The sequence below is a fragment of the Xylona heveae genome (assembly GCF_001619985.1).
Source record: "Xylona heveae TC161 unplaced genomic scaffold L228scaffold_4, whole genome shotgun sequence".
NCBI classification, from domain to species: domain Eukaryota; kingdom Fungi; phylum Ascomycota; class Xylonomycetes; order Xylonales; family Xylonaceae; genus Xylona; species Xylona heveae.
The window spans coordinates 30,745-48,738 of record NW_017264196.1 but is presented as its reverse complement, the minus strand read 5'-3'; the positions used below and the strand labels follow the sequence as shown (position 1 = coordinate 48,738).

At 47.6% G+C, this 17,994-nt stretch overlaps 6 protein-coding genes across 6 annotated transcripts; 3 read left to right on the top strand and 3 right to left on the bottom strand.

Moving 5' to 3' along the window:
* Nucleotides 1–8: 8 nt before the first annotated feature.
* Nucleotides 9–989, bottom strand: L228DRAFT_104700 (hypothetical protein). The gene has a single exon (XM_018328887.1). The coding sequence runs from the start codon at nt 768–770 to the stop codon at nt 264–266; it is 507 nt and encodes a 168-aa protein (XP_018188672.1). The 5' UTR covers nt 771–989; the 3' UTR covers nt 9–263.
* L228DRAFT_237714 (hypothetical protein) lies at nt 771–4,440 on the bottom strand (the record flags this gene model as incomplete). The annotated part of the gene is made up of 4 exons (XM_018330962.1): nt 771–847; nt 996–3,678; nt 3,739–4,306; nt 4,430–4,440. The coding sequence occupies 4 exons, from the start codon at nt 4,438–4,440 to the stop codon at nt 771–773; spliced, it is 3,339 nt and encodes a 1,112-aa protein (XP_018188671.1).
* A 2,152-nt stretch (nt 4,441–6,592) lies between these two features.
* On the top strand, nt 6,593–7,903 carry L228DRAFT_281868 (hypothetical protein; the record flags this gene model as incomplete). Its single annotated transcript, XM_018335924.1, has 3 exons — nt 6,593–6,769; nt 6,819–6,963; nt 7,071–7,903. 3 exons carry the CDS (start codon nt 6,593–6,595, stop codon nt 7,682–7,684), a joined length of 936 nt encoding a protein of 311 aa, XP_018188670.1. The 3' UTR covers nt 7,685–7,903.
* A 193-nt stretch (nt 7,904–8,096) lies between these two features.
* Nucleotides 8,097–10,035, top strand: L228DRAFT_259985 (SGNH hydrolase). Its single transcript, XM_018334217.1, has 4 exons — nt 8,097–8,547; nt 8,793–8,802; nt 9,008–9,626; nt 9,710–10,035. Exons 1-4 carry the CDS (start codon nt 8,385–8,387, stop codon nt 9,770–9,772), a joined length of 855 nt encoding a protein of 284 aa, XP_018188669.1. The 5' UTR covers nt 8,097–8,384; the 3' UTR covers nt 9,773–10,035.
* On the bottom strand, nt 9,836–11,343 carry L228DRAFT_281866 (type 2A phosphatase-associated protein 42). Its single transcript, XM_018335923.1, has 4 exons — nt 11,054–11,343; nt 10,721–10,997; nt 10,109–10,656; nt 9,836–10,055 (listed from the first exon to the last, which is right to left on the bottom strand). The coding sequence occupies exons 1-4, from the start codon at nt 11,266–11,268 to the stop codon at nt 10,025–10,027; spliced, it is 1,071 nt and encodes a 356-aa protein (XP_018188668.1). The 5' UTR covers nt 11,269–11,343; the 3' UTR covers nt 9,836–10,024.
* A 1,013-nt stretch (nt 11,344–12,356) lies between these two features.
* On the top strand, nt 12,357–17,595 carry L228DRAFT_219379 (hypothetical protein). Its single transcript, XM_018330214.1, has 11 exons — nt 12,357–12,564; nt 12,614–12,717; nt 12,768–13,033; nt 13,086–13,196; nt 13,247–14,312; nt 14,361–15,428; nt 15,487–15,887; nt 15,952–16,465; nt 16,541–16,720; nt 16,805–16,957; nt 17,068–17,595. Exons 1-11 carry the CDS (start codon nt 12,438–12,440, stop codon nt 17,530–17,532), a joined length of 4,455 nt encoding a protein of 1,484 aa, XP_018188667.1. The 5' UTR covers nt 12,357–12,437; the 3' UTR covers nt 17,533–17,595.
* The last annotated feature ends 399 nt before the right edge of the window (nt 17,596–17,994 follow it).

The window sequence follows — 17,994 nt, the reverse complement described above, 5'->3', positions numbered from 1 at the left end:
AAAGAAGAGATACATATATCTCGACTTTTTACCAGAAAACGGGGAAAAGAAATAATAGTACACGCATGGTCATGCAATACCACGGAAGGTGTAATAAAGTACCTTATATGTGTGCATTGAGCTACTACCTACCTAGGTAGGTAATGTAGGTAAGGTAGATAAACTACTCCGTACATACATAACGAAGTACAGTTGTACAATATATATATCCCCACTGTAGGTAATGTCGAGAAGGAAGGGAACACAAAGAGAAATAGAAAAAGTTAACGACACAAGGAACGATAATAAAATTTATTTGATAGTTTGAAGTTGATATAAAAAGTGAAGATAAAAAGGCAATAAAATACAAGAATGAACAAGAATATCTGAGAGGAAATAAAAAATTTGGTCCTGAATAAATGACGGGTGGAAGGGGTATGTGTCTGAAAGTAAAAGAAAAGAAAAGAAAAGAAAAGAAAGAACAAGCAGGGAGAGCATGACCGGATGAATGGAAGAAAAAGTGGGGAAAATAAAAAATAAAAATATAAAAATAAAAAAAATAGAAAAGCAGATAAAGAAAATAAAAAAAAAAAGAATAAAAATAAAAAATGAAGATAGAAATAGAAATAAAAAGTAATCGGAAGAATATTGGCAAGAAAAGTGTTGGAAAAGATAGAGGAGCAGTAACACAAGCTAAAGGGAGTAGTATATTTCAAGAAAGGTATGAGACTCGAAGGGAGGAGGTATATATATATAGAAGCGATGGCTAAATGACAGTCAGTGGCTGACATCTACCCGATGAGAGCACGAATACCGCGCTTCTTCCCATCTTTTGGTTTTTCTCTCTTGCCGATATTTTGGACGCCACCTGTAAGATGAGCATTCCATACGTCAGTACACTGGTTTGAATTCAAGATGAATGGAGAGATGGTGGTAGAGCTAAACTAGTGAATAGAAAGGAAGAGCAAGGGGAAGAGAGATATAAGACAAAAAAAAAAAAGAAAAGTGATACTTACCTCGACCGTACACTCTTGCTTCCGAAAAAGGTCCGATTTTCCCAGTATCCTTGGCCGAGCTCGCTCGGTCTCCAGACAGAGAGCTGCGGCGACTGTTGCCTGCACTGGAGAGGCGAGGCGCCGTGGATTCAGCCGGAGAGTCGTACGCCGTGCGGGACTGACTGCGCGAAGATGGCCCACTGGCTGGATGAAGCCGGTCAAAGCGATCATAGACGGGACTAGAATCACCAGATGCGTAATGGCCGTGTCCGTGATGATTGCGAAGCGACTCGAATCGCTGTGGCCGAGGTACATCCCCAGGTCCGCCCGCTGCGGGCGACGGTGCTAAGCTCGGCGAGGAGGTATAGTAGTCGTCTCCCCCTCCATAATAGTCGTCTGGATTCTTAGAAAGATCCGGAGGCGCAGTGGGGTGGCGCCGTAGGGGCCCCGGAAGTTGCGCCATGGCTGAGCCGGCTTGCTTGGAAGATGATCGGAGAGGCGCATGCCCGTCCAAGGCGCTCGAGAAGCCAGCGATCGGTCGAGTGTTGAGCGTAAATGCAAGATCGTCATCAAATTCGGCGCCGCCACCGCCAGTTTGCATGTCTTGTAGGCGTACCTCAAGCTCGGTATATCGGTTGAGTAACAGGTTGTGAGCCTTCTTGAGCTGGTTGAAACGCATTCTGCTCGAGGCGAGGGCGGAGTCCAGCATGTGCTGAATAGCAGGGGAGTTTTGATCGGGAGTCTGAGCCTGAGAAGACTGAACCATTGTTTCAAGATCGGCAACTCTGCGCTCGTATGCCCGTTTAACCCGCTCGCGCTCCGTATCTTGGCTTCTAAGCCTGAGATTAACAGTCTCAAGCTGGACTCGAATATCCTCGTCTTGGACCTTGATGCGCTCCACTTCATCCTCCTTGGCTTGGTATTCTTGGATCCTGGCGTTCAGGTTGTCGACTTCGGCCCTTAGGTTTTCGACTTCTTCCATGTTGGTTTCAATCGACTGCACACGCTGTCTGCCTCGGAACTCACGGGCTTCGCTGTCCACGATGAGCTTGCGGAGACGGTCGCATTCGACTTGGATGCCAGAGAGTTCTCGACGCAGCGTGTCTTCGTCGGATTTCCATCGCTTTTGATCCTCGCGCAGGATGCGTACTTTGCTATTCAACTCGGCTTCCCACTTTTTGGAATTGTGCTTGCTGGTCATAGTTTCCTTTTTCAGCATGGCAAATGATTGCTTCGCGTCCTCGAGCTTGACTTTTAACGCGCGGTTCGTGTTGAGAAGCCTCTGCGTTTCGGCTTCGGCCGTAGCTTCTTTGATATGTCGACGTTGTAATTGGCCAATGTGGGATAAATGTTGCTGTCGCAGATACCTCTCAAAATTGAGATCGTTACGAAGGAGCATGACCTCGCGTTGCAAGAATGCTGCGCTGGTTTCGCCGCCGATTGAGGCCGCTCTGATAGCTGGCGAGCGAGGGACTTTGTGGTAGCTGTGACTGGGGGCCAGAGGGAAAGCTTCCAAACGAGGTGACTGCAGACTGAGAGCGCGTAGCGACGCAGCGCCTTCACTGTAGTTGCTTTGAACAGAGTTCTTCCGAGGTGGACCTTGCGTCTGAAGAGTCGTCACTTCGGTTGTGGTGGTGTGTGGAGGCAGAGTGGGACTGTCCAGGATGGGATCTCGGGGCTTCAGATACGGGGACGCTGTTCGCGACCCAGCTTGGTTCAGGCTTTGGCGATGAGAACCAGGTGTTGGAGTATGATGGTCGCTTGGGAGGGAACCGGCATGAGATGGAACCAACGTAACTTGGGTGTTACGCCAGCTAATCGTCCTGGTGTCTGTAGGAGAGGCCGGACTTTCAGCCCCCTCATCGGCAGAGAGGAGACTTTGGACCGGAATGTCTTCCGTGGGCACGCTGGACTCTGGAATGTCCGGAAGCTTAGACGTCGGGGGAGGTCCAGGGTCGTTCAACACCGTTGCAGGCAGCACGGCGCATTGCAGCCCCATGCATTCAATGACAACATCTGACGGGTCACTCTTGACCCATCGATTATCCGCCAGCTCCATTTCCGCAGTCAGGTTGTAAAAGTTTGGATGGAGCAAGTGCATCTGCCGGAATTGCTCACTGCGGTTTCGAATTGCTTTTGGATCAAGATCCAAGAGTTTGGCATCTTTAAACCCGAAATTCTCCAAATACACGTAGGGCTGCCGAATAAAGTTCATAAAGTTGAGAGGATACAGGCCGTAAAGGAAGGTGAAGTAGTGAGCCAACTCGGGTGTCATGGAGCCCATTTTTCCAAAGGAATTCTCCAACTTGTCCCAAGATGGATCCGTATATTCTGAATTCCTCGCCATCTCTGGGCTGCTAGAGTATCCGTCGTCCTTCTCGCTATCGTGTCCATCAATTGCGGTTTGACCGTTTTGCGCTTCCCAGCAGAGCACCCGACTGTACACAACAAAGAGTCGAGGCAAGTAGTTGACAAGAGAGCTCGGAATGTGGGGTAGAAACATGACCAAAGTCGTAAGCGCCAGGGACACAACCGTCGTGGAGGTATCGATCATCAGGCACTTGAGTAAATGTTCGATCAAGGCGGTCTGCGAAACTTCGTAAAGGTGTGGGGGCTGGCATCGGACGAATGCACAAAGAAGGCTCAAAGCTTGAACTCGCTGATTCTTGTTCACCACTAGGATGTCAACTGCATCCATAAATTCCTATCATCACTGTCAGCTACGGTTTGGAATCGTGCTTCAAACGAGCCTAGGAGCAATGACCTTTGGTTTCCTCTTCCCAAAATCCACGAGGATTGACTCTAGATGGTCCGACACAAAGTGATTGGCCTCCTGTTCGGCCGGATTCACATTCTCGCCCACAACGTGAAGCCGAGTCCGGTCGAGATAAGCCTCGAGCAGCTTTTGCGCAAAGACGGCCGAGGCTTGCGCTCGCTCTCCATTCGGGTCCTCGTCTTTGTCATAGACCAAAATACTGAGCAGCAGCCTTCTGGTTTCCTCAACCACCGCTTTTTCTTGTCCCAGCGCCGTGACTGTCCTCCGAATGATCAGGTCCCACCACTCCAGCCATCTTTCTGTCCCTTGAATTGCAGGCCGCAACAGCGCCAAAGCATTCAGAAACGCTAGTTGTTTTTCAGGTTGATCCGTGACGTTTCGGTGAAAGATGGAGAGGAGCTCATCTTGTACGCGCTGGGACTCATGGGCGTCGGATTCTTTGTGCTTGTCCAAGTAGCTGTCGACTGCATCTTGAACTTCGTCGGGGAGTGGATAGGGCGGCGGTGTCGAAAAACCGAAGACAGCAGTGAGGCCTTTTGCGGCCTCTTTGAGAGAACTATGGAGGGTTAGCTTCGGATCAAGGCCACTCCTCACTACAGAAAATTTCATCGCAGGCTATCTGTTTCGTGCGACGGAGCCTTTGGAGTCATGACTGCAGAATTTGGGATGCCGCACTCACCCTGAACTCATGGCCGTGTGACCGTGTAAGGGTTGCCGTCAGTCGATCGCACGTAAAGCTAGGTTGACATTGAGACTATAGTCGCCCGTCGAAAGCTCTAAAGCTATAACATGAAATAATCAGGACATCAAAACTTCTCAATCTGGAAGCGCAGGATGTAGGAGAAGTTCCGAAAAGGTTCAGCAATACTTGGGAGTCGGAGAAGGCCGAGGAATCATGACGAGGATGTGTATCTACCGTGTTATATATCCGCAGGGGTGCGATATTGTTACAGCCCACCACCACTTGTTCCGTCGGATTTTGCTAGACTCTCTACGTTGCAATTTTGCATGAATCCGCCGTAAATCAATTTGGAAGGAGATGAATTGCCGATCCTTGGAAAAGCTTCGTTGCGGGGAGGGTTATAGAAAGGGTTAAAGGGCCCAGTAGAGGGGTCCCGCAGACAAGCCCAGACAGCGCTGTGCAGAGACGTGGTATAACTACAGTGGCGTCAAGGGTGCGTTATAACCAATCCGAATGATATATAGTCGGGGACAATTCTGGTAGTATTCTCAAGTCACGAGCTATAAAAGCCAGAGCAGCGAAACACACAAATACAAAGGACATACGGGAACTCCGTAAAAATTATCAGCCGTTTAATCAGTCTTCGTTATTGCCGGTGCCTGATTGCGGGAAGGCTGCAGTTGACTTGAATGACCGCCTTCGCCACCGCTCCCTCATCGGGGGACTACCAGGGGTCCTTTAACTGGGTTACCGCTCCACTTCATATGCGGGTTGGCCGCATCGCATCTTATTCGCTGTAGTTATAGCACAAAGCTGATAGAGATACCACTCGGCGCTGCCCGGTTTGTTCACCACGAGGTGCGAGGGGTGAGCGTTGACTCGGAGAAATTCACCGTTAGATTGCAGATCGGGCACCTTGACTCCCTTTAGGCCAAAACGCTTTCTGCAGGGTGCATGTCGCCTTGACGCACCTTCTGATGAGACCCAGTTCCAATACATCATCCGATTTCTTGTTTATCCTGGTTTAGTGGAGCCTCTATTTGTCCAGCTCTCTCATTTCTGCTCCCCCTTGTCTGAAGTAGGTAGGGAGCTTCCGACTTGGGAAGTATTCCGGGCCGAGGAAAGCTAAGACCTGATGGTGCTCAATCAAATCAGCTTTTCACACTTGCCTTTCCTGCCTTTGCCCGTTTTGTTTCCTCATGCACCCTTTGCTCAGAAGGAAAACCAATGATTTGCCTTGATATTCAGATTCGATTTGAATTTGGTAACGAGTTCCCTCCAAGGGAGTACCTATCCACTGCGTCCCGAGATGAAACGGTTGGTAGCGACATGGGCTTCTCCGGGGAAAAAGGGTTCCTTTGGTCCCCGTTCCAGTCCCTCGGGATCTCGGGAGGTTTTCTAGAAGCGAAGATCTTAAGGTATCCTGAGATCCGAGATGATGACTGAAGAGTTCTAATAACAGATCTCGATTGGCCCAACACCTACATTATTGTTTCTCCTCCGCTTTAATTGTGAAAGTGATATTTGAACTCTGAGATCATTCTGTTAGATCCTAACTTCAGGATGAACGTGTCGTTTCAAATTTCATATATTTTCCTGTCAAATCATCAGGTGGTCTCCAATGCAAGTCAAACTATGGCCGGGTCAACCACATTTTGTCGAAATGACCCTTTTGCTTGTCCGCGCTAATTTCAGGATATTTGATGACTTATTGCATTGCAAGAAAGAAGCATGATGACTGAGCCAGACCTCTTCATGTCGCTATTGCTGTCTCAAGAGTCCTGGAGCTTCGGAATACTTTCTAAGAGACAAATCCATTTCAGTGAATTTCGGGCAAGCCCCAAATTCACTTGGATGTTGGCCATGTCAAATACGACGCCTCACCCGCTCACCCGCTCACCCGCAAATGCTCATAACAAAATTAATCACTCCAAGAAATCGAAGCCAACAAGTGGTGAAATGGCGGATTCTCCATCCGCCACTCAGCAGCCTGCGCGTGTCGTCCTCTGGCCTCTTCTCCTGGAGCTTCCGTCCCGCCTGCCTTCAGGGCCCTGGGTGACCTTGCCCTCTAGGATAGACTGGTCCTGCGATGAAGCTCTCTGACAGGAGCGCTCACCAGCCTTGCCCCTTCATTTGATTGTTGCCTTTCAAGGTCAAATAATGCTTGACCCGGAAGTAGGACGTTGGGATCACACTCGAAGTGTTCGGGTCTTGCTCCAGACCCGCCCCGTCAATCCCGTTATCGTCAACAAGGGCAAATTTGATTACATCATTCAGAGATTAAAGGAGGTTGACCCAGTGAGCCTGAAGGATCTTTTCAAAGCTATAGCACTGCAGGTAAGCGACCAAATTGACGTGCGTCGAACCGGTTTACCAAATGAAATAGTCACGAGGTGGAGAGCTTCGTCAACCTTGTGACCAGTGTTTGCAACGCTCAGGACACTTTGCTCAGTGTGTCGCGCATCCTGAGATCACTGCCGGAGGCTGTGCCAATTGTGTTTCCGCCAAACAAGCAGCTAAGTGTTCTTTTCGTAGGTGCCCAAATTTCTGCTCCAGAAATATTGATATCCTCAATTCAGAACATATCTTTTCCAATCTCCCCTACCACTGCTGGAACGGAATGCTGATCTCCACACAGGAACTTCTGGCAACAGATTGCCTGCTGTACCAGTGGCCTTTGGACTTGCTGCCACAAGCTTGCCCGCCTTGCCGGCAAGTCAACAGCCTAGCACGTCGATCAAAAACTCCACGAATGGCAGAGGCGCCAATTCTCAGGGTCATTCACGGAATAGGAGTGATTCTCCAAAGCGTTCGCCCTTGACAGCTCGCTTTCGAGAGTCCCGCCTCTTCCCACCTTCTGCTCAGGTAGCTTTGGATTCAGGCAAATCTCCGGCCAGGAACGCCGATTTGGCGCTACCTTTTCGGAAGCCAATGCCTGGCCCGGGAGAGCATCGTCGCGGCAGCCTCACACGGAATTCGACAGAGACTCAAAAGATGGAAAGAGAACCACCCCGTTCAATCCCGCAAGGGATTCGTCAGCACCTTCGCGGCGCAATGCACTCCTTGGAAGGAGACGCGCTTTACACGGCATGGGACCAGCAAAATCGCGCAGATGCAGAAGCTTTACGACTCGAATCCCGATTCACCGCGGAATTTGGCGCTGATGCACTGTCCCTTCTAAAAGAGATGTGGTTCGCCGAGCGTCGCCGAGCAATGCAACGGAAGGAACATGATCACATCCCTAAGAACTAAGGTGATGGCTTTTGTCTGTGTCGCGGGTTTCTCTGGTTATAAACTATTGTCTGGTGGTTATGATGGGGTTTCTTTTCTACATCATGATACTATTTTTCGCGCTTTTCTCCCAGAAAAGAGTTAGAAGAGGAAAAAAGGAAAATATGAAATTTCTTTTTTGACTCAAGCCTTTGAGTCTGATCAAATCCTGCTGCGTACGGCGGTCATGAACGGAAGTCCTTAATAATCTAAAAAAGAGGATTATTTGGTGTCTATTCAGCCCTCTCAGAATCGTATCTCATACCGTGCATTTCGGCGCAATCATTCCCACGATAAAATATCAACACCCATCCTTGCCTAAAACCCTGAATTACTGCAGCGTAACTTTTTTTTTTAGACTTGTCAAGCCTAGTTTGAACCCATACTTCCCACCCCCTCCCGGTGGTCCCTGTAGTCGGGTATCTTTCGTGACTCCATGACCGGACCGCATCTCGTCAATGCATCATGCAGGATGCCTGCATGTCACCACAGCCCTAGGCAGCCATTCTCCACTCCACCACCATCGAAAGCAAAAGAGTATACTTATACCTACACTCTTCATCCTGGCACTCTAACCTCCTCCCGTCCACTTATTTTAATGTATAGATACCTACCGTACCTCAGGTAGTTTGGATTTCCCCCAAACAAGTCTTCATCCACAAGCGCTAGAGCTACCACAACCATGTCTAAACCGGCTGCAGCCGCGCCTCTGCCCAAGATCGTCCTATTCGGCGACTCCCTCACAGAATGGTCCTTCGCGGAGCGCTCCCCTCATTTTGTTGAGAATGGATTCGGGACTGTCCTGGAAGAAAAATATGCTGGGCGGGCTAAAGTGTTAAATCGAGGTGCGTTTTACTTTGGATTTGGCGAATTGATATTCCTCTTTGATGTGGTTTGCAATTTGCAGTCTGCACATAGTGTCCTGTTTCTGCGGACTCGTTGTCAATGGTGGATACGAAGTGGCTTGTTTTTGTCATATGCAAAGAAGGGCTTTTTAAGAGATGCGGTTTGCTTGATGTAAAACGTCAATGATATGTCTAAATGCAGTTACTTGGATAATGCTATTAGGCTATACTGATGATTTGAGTAGGACGAGCGGGGTGAGCTTTCCCCTTTGTTGATGTTGTGACGCTCGACCACGCCCTTCCCTCAAGAGCAAGAATTCTTATCACCATTCCACCAAAAGAAAGGAATTTAAAAAAAAGAGACAAAAAGGGGAAAAATAAATAAAAATAAAACAAAATAGCTCAATGAAGAAAACAATGCGCGTTCCATTTGCTGACTCCAGCTTCTTTGCACATATAGCCAAACAAGTACGTCGTTACTGGACTACTTCAACGATATAATCCACGACCTCGAAAACGAGAGCTGCGAGTATTCCAACTGGGCGTGTCCGCTGTTCTTCACCATCTTTCTTGGCGCAAACGACGCATGTCTGCTACCATCAAAGGGCACCTACGTGCCGTTGCGCGAATTCGAGGAGAATATCCGGTACTACGTGGAAACGTTGCTCGAGCATGAAGTCACGCATGGGACAAGGATCATTCTCATCACGCCCCCGCCAGTCAATGTCCGCACGCCTTTACTGAGCGAAACATCTGACTTGGAAGAAGAGACGCGGCTGGCACGGCAAGGCAGAGGGTATCGAACGTATGTAAGTAAGAAAAGGTTTGCAGACAAGATCAAAGAGATTGCTGCGTCCTACGAAAAGAATGACCGAGTCGCGTGTCTGGATCTGTGGGATGCGTTGATGCAGTATGGGAGAGAGAATGGAAAAAGCGATGGATTTACTCCGCTTGACGGCGCCAAAGATGATGATAAGGAAAAGGATGATGATGATGAGAAGACTCCGGGAAGTGGACTCCCTGGTGCCAAAGAGTTTAGTAAAGATGTCTTTGTGGATGGATTGCATTTCGGAACTGAGGTAAGAGGGTGCTATCGTCTTCGCTTTGGGGTTTTAGTGAATTGCAAAAGTTGAAAAGAGACGATTCGCTGATGATAGGTTAGGGTTATAATCTTCTTTCTACTAAGTTGCTGGAATTGATCTCCGCTAAATGGCCGGAGTTGTAGAGGGAATTGAAGTCATGTTAGATCAACGGGGTTAACCGTTGGCTCAAACGGAAAAGTCTGACGCAGGCATGTGAGGAGAACTGCATTGATTCTCTATACTGGCTAAAATAGGTTTTGAGGAAATGGTAGTAGGTAGTAGGTATCTAGTTGGTATCATCACCGAGCGGGAGTGCAAGTGTATATTGTTGTATATTGTATATTGCCTTGCCAGCGCCAAAACGACAGAGTGTGAAGAGCCACAGCCATGTTTTATTATCCCCGGTTGATGGTGTTTCCAGAACCCCTAGAAAAGTCAGTTTATCGTCAAAGCTGATGCAGGGGTCGCATGTTACTTACTTGGGATTGGCTTCTACAAATTCGTCCCACTCTCTTGCCTTCATGGTTTCTTCGTCGGCCTTTTCAAAATTATCCTCATCCGGCTCCGGCTGTATCTCAGACTGCGGACCTCCGCCCTCAATGATACCACCCCGCCGTTTCTCTTCCTCGAGATACTCGTCGATGGTCATTGTCGGGAGACTATGTCCCGGGCGGAATACGCCCTGTTGTAACCGTTGCCTACTATCCAACAGGGTAAACGGCTTGAGGGGCTTTCCGTCTTTGCTGAGAATAGGGCCTGCCCTTCCACCAGCCAACAGTTCCGAAAGTGGTCTATCAATCCGGTCCGAGTATCCGTCTCTGTTGCGTTCACGTTCCCTGCGGTCATCTCTGGGTGCTGCAGCTCCTGCAGGAGGCATGGGCGGCGCCAGCGCCAAAATCTGAAGCTCCTGCGCGATAGACTCAAGTGACTGGAATGCTTGATGAGTGCATAATTTGATTTGCGTAAGATAGAGATCTCGGAAGGAATCTTCATCGTTGTGAAGCACAGATGGATTCTGCGAGAGGTACTGGAAAGAAGCCGTAAGCAATTACAGCACTATTAAAATATGGATACCCGAGCTTTCATCTTACCTCGAGCTTTCCTTTTAATGCTTTTTCTTCCTTAAATCGAGCAATTTTCGTCTCCCGGCGAGCAGCTGCATCAGTCGTGGATGCAGTAGAAAATCTGTCCGGATTGTCCGAATACCGTTCGTGAAGTTTGGAGTCCTCTTTTGAAAGTATCTCATACGAGTCGAGCAGATCTATGTAACGCTCATATGCTTGTCGAGCCTGGAGTAATACACTCTTGCGACTCGGCGCATTCTGCCTGAGCAATAGCTCCGCTAGATAAAAGTCTATGAGGAGATATCTAGCTTGATGGTGAGCAACACCAAGCTTATTATTTGAAGGGTTCGACGGGCGTACTGCAAATCGCGAGAGGAAATATCTTCCAAAGTTTCATTCGAGCTGAATAACGCCACCTGGCTCGCTATTTTTCGGCATTCCTCATAGGTCCCTATAGCTGCTTCGAGGTTCTCCTGGTAGCTGGCGCCGTTTGTATCCCATGATGATTCGAGCTGTTTTCGGCGTGCTTCGCCAGCGTTGAAACGCTCTCGGAGACTCTGAGGATTCTCAGCCATTCGATAAAATTTGAATTTTCCGATCCTAGATCTAAATATGAGCTGTATAATGCCGAAATTCGTCGTCAATTCTCCGGAAATATTACGATTATTTGGCAGGTGAAATGGTGGCGCTCGCCGGGTAAGAGTAGATCTTCAAACGATCTAGAACATGTGGAGTGTCTTGGACCGTGCACCTTTGACATGCGGACCCTGTCAATCTCTATAATGACACTCAAATATCCCAATTCATTGGACTCGGAGGATGATTCAATTGAGTGAAGTATTGTCATGAAACGGTCTTTGAGATAATTCACACTTCACTTCCGAAACGTTTCGTCAGGCGCTCCAAATCAAACATACAACACTCCTTCAATTGCACGGAAGAGTTTAAAACAGACTTATTTTCCGATTATGTGTGACATTTGTTTACATTGATTCCCACTCAGCGAATGCCGCAATTGCCTACCCTCTATGTTGCCTTGGAAATAGGGTTTTCGAATAATTGATCGTTGATTTTTGTCTTCGAAATTCTTTCTCAAGTTGTCCCAATTTCTGTGGGTCTATTTCCACAAATATTCACAATTCTTGTGAACCTTGTTTGTTTCACTGCATCTCCCCGTGGCGCATTGTCTTTTATATATATGCGCTTATGAGGTGCACACGACAAACTCTCCTTCAAACAACGACTGATCACGAGAATTTTTGTTCATTTCTCTAGCCTGGTGCAGTCATGCATTTTGTTTAAATGGTGTCCAGAGTGACCTATCGACTGCAGTACAATTTTCTGACGGTGTGCAGCTGAGGAGGTCAATTCCAGGAAGATGGCTCAGACAGACTTCATACTGTCTGTACCGGAAAGCTATAACCCGGAAAGGCAAAACATCTCGGGCTTTGAAATGGATCAGGAGATCGACTTATTAGATATCGATCCTATATCGATTGCCGATTCTGCGGACGAGCCATTAGAAGATGATGAAGAGTCAGAAGATGATGATTATTCAAGTCCTCAGAATGGTCTTACAGATGCCAGAAGGCAGCAAGTCGCAAGCTTCCAATCATGGTATATTAGCAAGTGATGAAAGAGCAAGTTCCGCGTCTCAAGCTTACGAAATCTTAGGTTTGCGCAGAGGGCTGCTTCAGTTACTAAGGAAGAGACAAGAGCTGCGATATTGACTGCGGCGGATGATATGCTGTCAACAAAGAATCTCATATCTAAGCATGGATTGTCCCAAATCATATCGTCTCCTCGAGGATATCAGGTCGAATTGTTCGAGCGAGCCAAACACCAAAACACTATAGCGGTTCTCGATACCGGTGAGTTGAACTAGGATAATCTAGTGCATTCTTCTCATACAATGTGCAGGCTCTGGCAAAACTCTCATTGCAGTACTGCTGCTTCGGCATATGATTGATCGTGAGCTTGCAGACCGAGGGGCCGGAAAACCTAAACGTGTCTCTTTTTTTGTTGTAAGCTATACCGTTACGGACGATATATATTGGGTTTACTAACTGAAAAGGTCGACTGCGTGACGCTTGTATTCCAGCAATATTCTGTGCTTGAATGCAATCTTGATCATAAAATGGAGCGATTTTGTGGGGAAATGGGATGCGATCTCTGGTCAAAAGAAACCTGGCAACAACACTTTGAAGAAAACATGGTCATTGTTTGTACCGCAGACGTGCTATATAACTGCCTCTCCCATTCTTTTCTGAACATGAGTCAAATAAATCTTCTCATCCTTGATGAAGCTCATCATGCAAAAAAGAATCATCCATATGCAAGGTAAGCAATTACATTTCTCAATCCACCAGGTGACGTCGAACTAAGTTTACAGAATTATCATGGATTTTTACCTTTCGGAGCCTGATGAGACCAGGCGACCTAAAATCTTTGGCATGACTGCATCGCCAGTGGATGCAAAGGTGGACGTAATACAGGCAGCTAGGTATGGGACACAATTACCAATCCAGATGGTCATCGAGTAACTCCAGACAGGGAATTGGAGACGTTGCTTTGCAGCCAGATTGCAACGACCTCTGATCTTGCTCTTCTTCAAAAGTCTGTGAGCCGACCTCTGGAAATTATTGGGACTTACGATCCCCCTCCTTCTGCATATGAGACACCCCTCCATCAGCAATTAAAGTCTGTATGCGGCGACGTTGAGGTTTTCTCAAAGCTTTTCTTCCGTGCCAAGGAAGCCACCGCAGAGCTTGGTCCGTGGTGCGCAGATCGCCTATGGGAATGGACTCTCTTGGAGGAGCATGAAAGCAAGATTGAATCTCACGCAGAAAAGAGAATTCTCGAGACTTCCGACCCTAATGCTGTGGAGAAACTCGATGCTGCAATGGAAAAAATTCAGCAGGCCAGGAAGTTTGTCAGTGAGCATACTTTCCAAGTCCCTAATTTAGATTCCAAGGGAATGAGCGCAAAGGTCCGGCTGTTGTGTCATTACTTAAATCTGTTTTTTGAGCGTCCGACTCAGGCGAAGTGTATAGTCTTCGTTCGACAACGCCATACTGCGCGATTGCTTGTTGACCTCGTTCAACGGATTGGCACTGAGCACATTAAAGTCGCCCTTCTCGTTGGTACTCGAGCAGGAGAGGTCGGAGACCTTAGCGTTTCTTTCCGGCAACAGATGGTTACGCTCATGAAGTTTCGCCAGGGAGAAATCAACTGCCTTTTTGCGACATCGATTGCAGAGGAAGGCCTGGACATCCCTGATTGTAACCTTGTAATCCGATTTGATCTCTATTCCACCTTGATCCAGTATATCCAATCTCGTGGACGAGCTCGCCACGTCAACTCCAGATATATTCATATGGTCCAGAGAGGACATGAAGCGCACGCGAAAACAGTTCACCATGTTCGACGTGCCGAAGGTATCATGCGGGGCTTTTGTGAAGCACTGCCGGCCGACCGTATCCTTCAAGGGGATGATTACGACCTAGATGCTGCTCTGTTTAGAGAAAAGGACTACCGCGCATATATAGAGCCCGAGACCAAAGCTAGATTGACTTATGGTTCCACCTTAGCCGTACTTGCCCGGTTTATTGGCTGCTTGGTAAGTCTGTCAAAGGACATCAAAGAACCAGTTCTGACCTCTATATAGCCTCATGACAGTGAATGTGTGCCAAAGGTCGACTTTGTAATGTCCTCCCACGGTCGAAGCTTTATCTGCGAGGTGATTCTCCCTGAAAACGCGCCAATTAGGTCTGCTATCGGTCGTGCATATGGGAAAAAATCGCTTGCAAAGCGGTCAGCGGCATTTGAGGCATGCTTGCTGCTCAGAAAGAAGCATTATCTAGACGCCAATCTTCTTCCAACGATTCAAAAACAGCTCCCAGCAATGAGGAACGCGCTTTTGGCATTGAACATGAAGAAGACCAATACATACACAATGCGTGCCAAACCTGACTTTTGGGAAGAAACATGGGGATCAGTGCCAGAGGGACTTTTTATGACGGTACTGGAGCTTGCGAATCCGGAAGCGCTGGGCCGTCCCTACCAACCATTGGCCATGTTGACTCGAAAGCCATTTCCTGAGATACCTAATTTCGTATTACATCTTGAGGCAGGACAAACCTCTGAAGTCAGATGTGCACAATTCAAACCCATTATGAGTCTATCCCACGACTTTCTGGAGCGGCTTACTTCATTCACTTTCCGTATTTTCCAGGACATATTCAACAAAAAGTACGAAATCGACCTCAATAAAGTCTCCTACTGGCTTTCTCCAATTCACAAAGACATGGATATTAATGAGCATATCACGAGTCCTGCGGACCTTCTAGACATGCAAACAATTGAGGCTGTATTCGAAAAGGAAGAGCTGGAATGGACGCCTGAGACTCCTGATTCGTTCTTGGAAAATCGATTCCTAGTAGATCGTTGGGATGGCGGAAGGCGATTTTTCTCCATTTGTGTTGATCCGACCATGCAACCTCAAGATCCAGTGCCTCCCGATACTGCGCCAGGAAAGTATATGGAAAATATTCTTGATTATAGTGTCAGCCTCTTCAAGAAGTCCAGGGCAAGAGCGAAGTGGATCGAAAAGCAACCAGTGATCCTGGCTGACAAAGTTGTATATCGGCGGAACTGGCTTGATGCCATCACGACAGAGGAACAAAGCATCAAAACCAAGTGCTACGTCTGTCCTGAGCCATTAAAATTTTCTGTAGTAAGTCATTAGACTAACATCACAATGCAAATTGCAAAGACACCTAATTTTTTTCTAGCTACCAACCAGTGTTGCCGCTATGGGAGTCATCTTTCCGGCAATTGTCAGCCGGTTAGAGTCCTATTTGGTTGCCCTCGAGGGATTCGCAACGCTTGGTCTACAGGCCAAGCCAGAGCTTGCGCTTGAGGCGATGACCAAAGATTCTGACAATACAGAGGAGCACCGAGAGGAGCAGATTCACGTGCGGCGTGGCATGGGCAAGAATTACGAACGGCTTGAGTTTATTGGAGACTGCTTTCTTAAAATGGCCACTTCAATAGCATTGTTTGCGCAAATGCCAGACAATGATGAATTTGAGTACCACGTCAAGCGAATGCTCCTTGTTTGCAATAAGAATCTTTTTGAAGGAGCCAAGCAGCTGAAGCTCTACGAGTACATTCGAAGTCAAGGCTTTTCCAGGTATGGTTGAATCCCTCTCACATCTCTGCCTTGTAAGGATTTATGCAGCTGAGAACCCGTATAGACGCCTCTGGTACCCCGAGGGTTTGAAGCTCTTGGAAGGAAAAGGCGCCAACAAGACGGGTAAAGAGGTGCACACACATATCCTCGGCGACAAGACTGTAGCAGATGTCTGCGAAGCAATGATTGGAGCGTCGCTAGTTTCATTTCGTGAAGGAGACGACTTTGACATGGCAGTCAAAGCTGTTACTGCCCTGGTCCACAACGAGCATCACCACATGCTTCAATGGAGCGATTATTACAAGGCTTACAAACGCCCCGCATACATGACTGCTAGAGCGACGGCTTCGCAGCTCGACAGCGCGGCAAAGATTGAGACCAAACATGCATATCACTTCAAATACCCCAGACTTTTGCGTTCGGCGTTTATTCATCCATCGTGCGGCTTTAGCTTCGAAAAAGTTCCAACATATCAGCGATTAGAATTTCTGGGTGATTCCCTACTAGACATGACTGCCATCAACTTTCTATTTTACAATCATCCTAACAAAGACCCGCAGTGGCTCACGGAGCATAAGGTAATGACCCATAAGTATCAGGCTCATACATCCCATCTCATAAGATTCATGCTAAGTGTTGCGTTGTTTTGACAGATGGCCATGGTATCGAACAAGTTCCTCGGCGCGTTATGCATCAAGCTCGGCTTTCACAAACATCTTCGATACCATGGACCACTCGGAGAGATTACCAACTACGTAACAGAACTCGAAGAGGTTGAGAGAGAATCAGAAGGAGCTAGAGACTACTGGACACAAGTGTCCAACCCGCCAAAAGTGAGTCAACGTCCCCTCTCATTGCATAACCGCCTTTACTCCCCTTTTGTAGCAAACGTCTAATGGACCATAATATTAAAACAGTGCCTTCCCGACATTGTTGAATCATACGTCGGTGCCGTGTTCGTCGACTCCGAATTCAACTTTGCCGAAGTGCAGCGCTTCTTTGACACACATATTCGGTGGTTCTTTGAAGACATGAGCATCTACGACACATTTGCCAATAACCACCCTACTGTACGTTGCCTCTTTTCCTCCCTTCCCACCTACAATCTCCTTCCAACATCAACCACCAACAGTCATCTCATACAAATACACACAAAAGCTAACAGAAACATGTCAAAAAGACCTTTCTTCACAACCTTCTCCTCCACAACTACGGCTGTCAGAATTATCGTCTCCTCGCACAGGAACTACCCGCTGTCGACGGCCTCAACGGCGCCCCTACACAGGTCGTAGCCGCCGTCATCATCCACAACCAAGTCGTCGCCGACGGATCCGCAGCGTCGGGCAAGACAGCCAAAGTCAAAGCCAGCCAGAAAGCCCTCGAAGTCTTGACCGGGCTTGCACCTTTTGAATATCGCAAAATGTACAAGTGCGACTGCGAGGTCAAGGATGCGGACGGTAACGTGGACATGACGGAGTCAAAGATAAAGATAAATGTTGAGAAGCGCGGGGACACTGTATCCTCTCAAAGTGGTAGAACTGCAGCTGAGTCTACCGCTTTTACAACATCCATTTCTCCTCCTACGACGACGACGACGACTACAACAAATACTGTTGCGGGGGTCAATGCCGATATGGCTATTTAGATTTTCTATGCTCCCTTTTTCCTTTTTCTTTCACTTTTCATCTTATATTTCCTCTTTCCCCCTTTCACTCATCCCAATTATACGCTTCTGTGCTCGCCCAAATAGTCTCTATCGGAAAAGAAAAACAGAAAATTACAGCGAAATAATGCAAAAACCTACAAGACTTGAGATTGTAAACAAATACACACAACGACATCCCTTTATTCCTCAAGATATATCGTAGACTCGTTGCACAGACTCACTGGAGAAGAAGGACAATATGCTTTTTCCGTGTGCCCATTATCTTTCGTCACCAATGATCAATATAAGCACGCTTCGTCCTGTCTTAATCCAATGTGGCCCATAAACTTCATCTCCCTGCCATAGCTGGATCTATAACGAATATCATATACAGGCCCATTAATTAATACAACGCATTGCACAGTCAGTCTGGCTTTAGAACAATCCGCGTCAAGACATCAA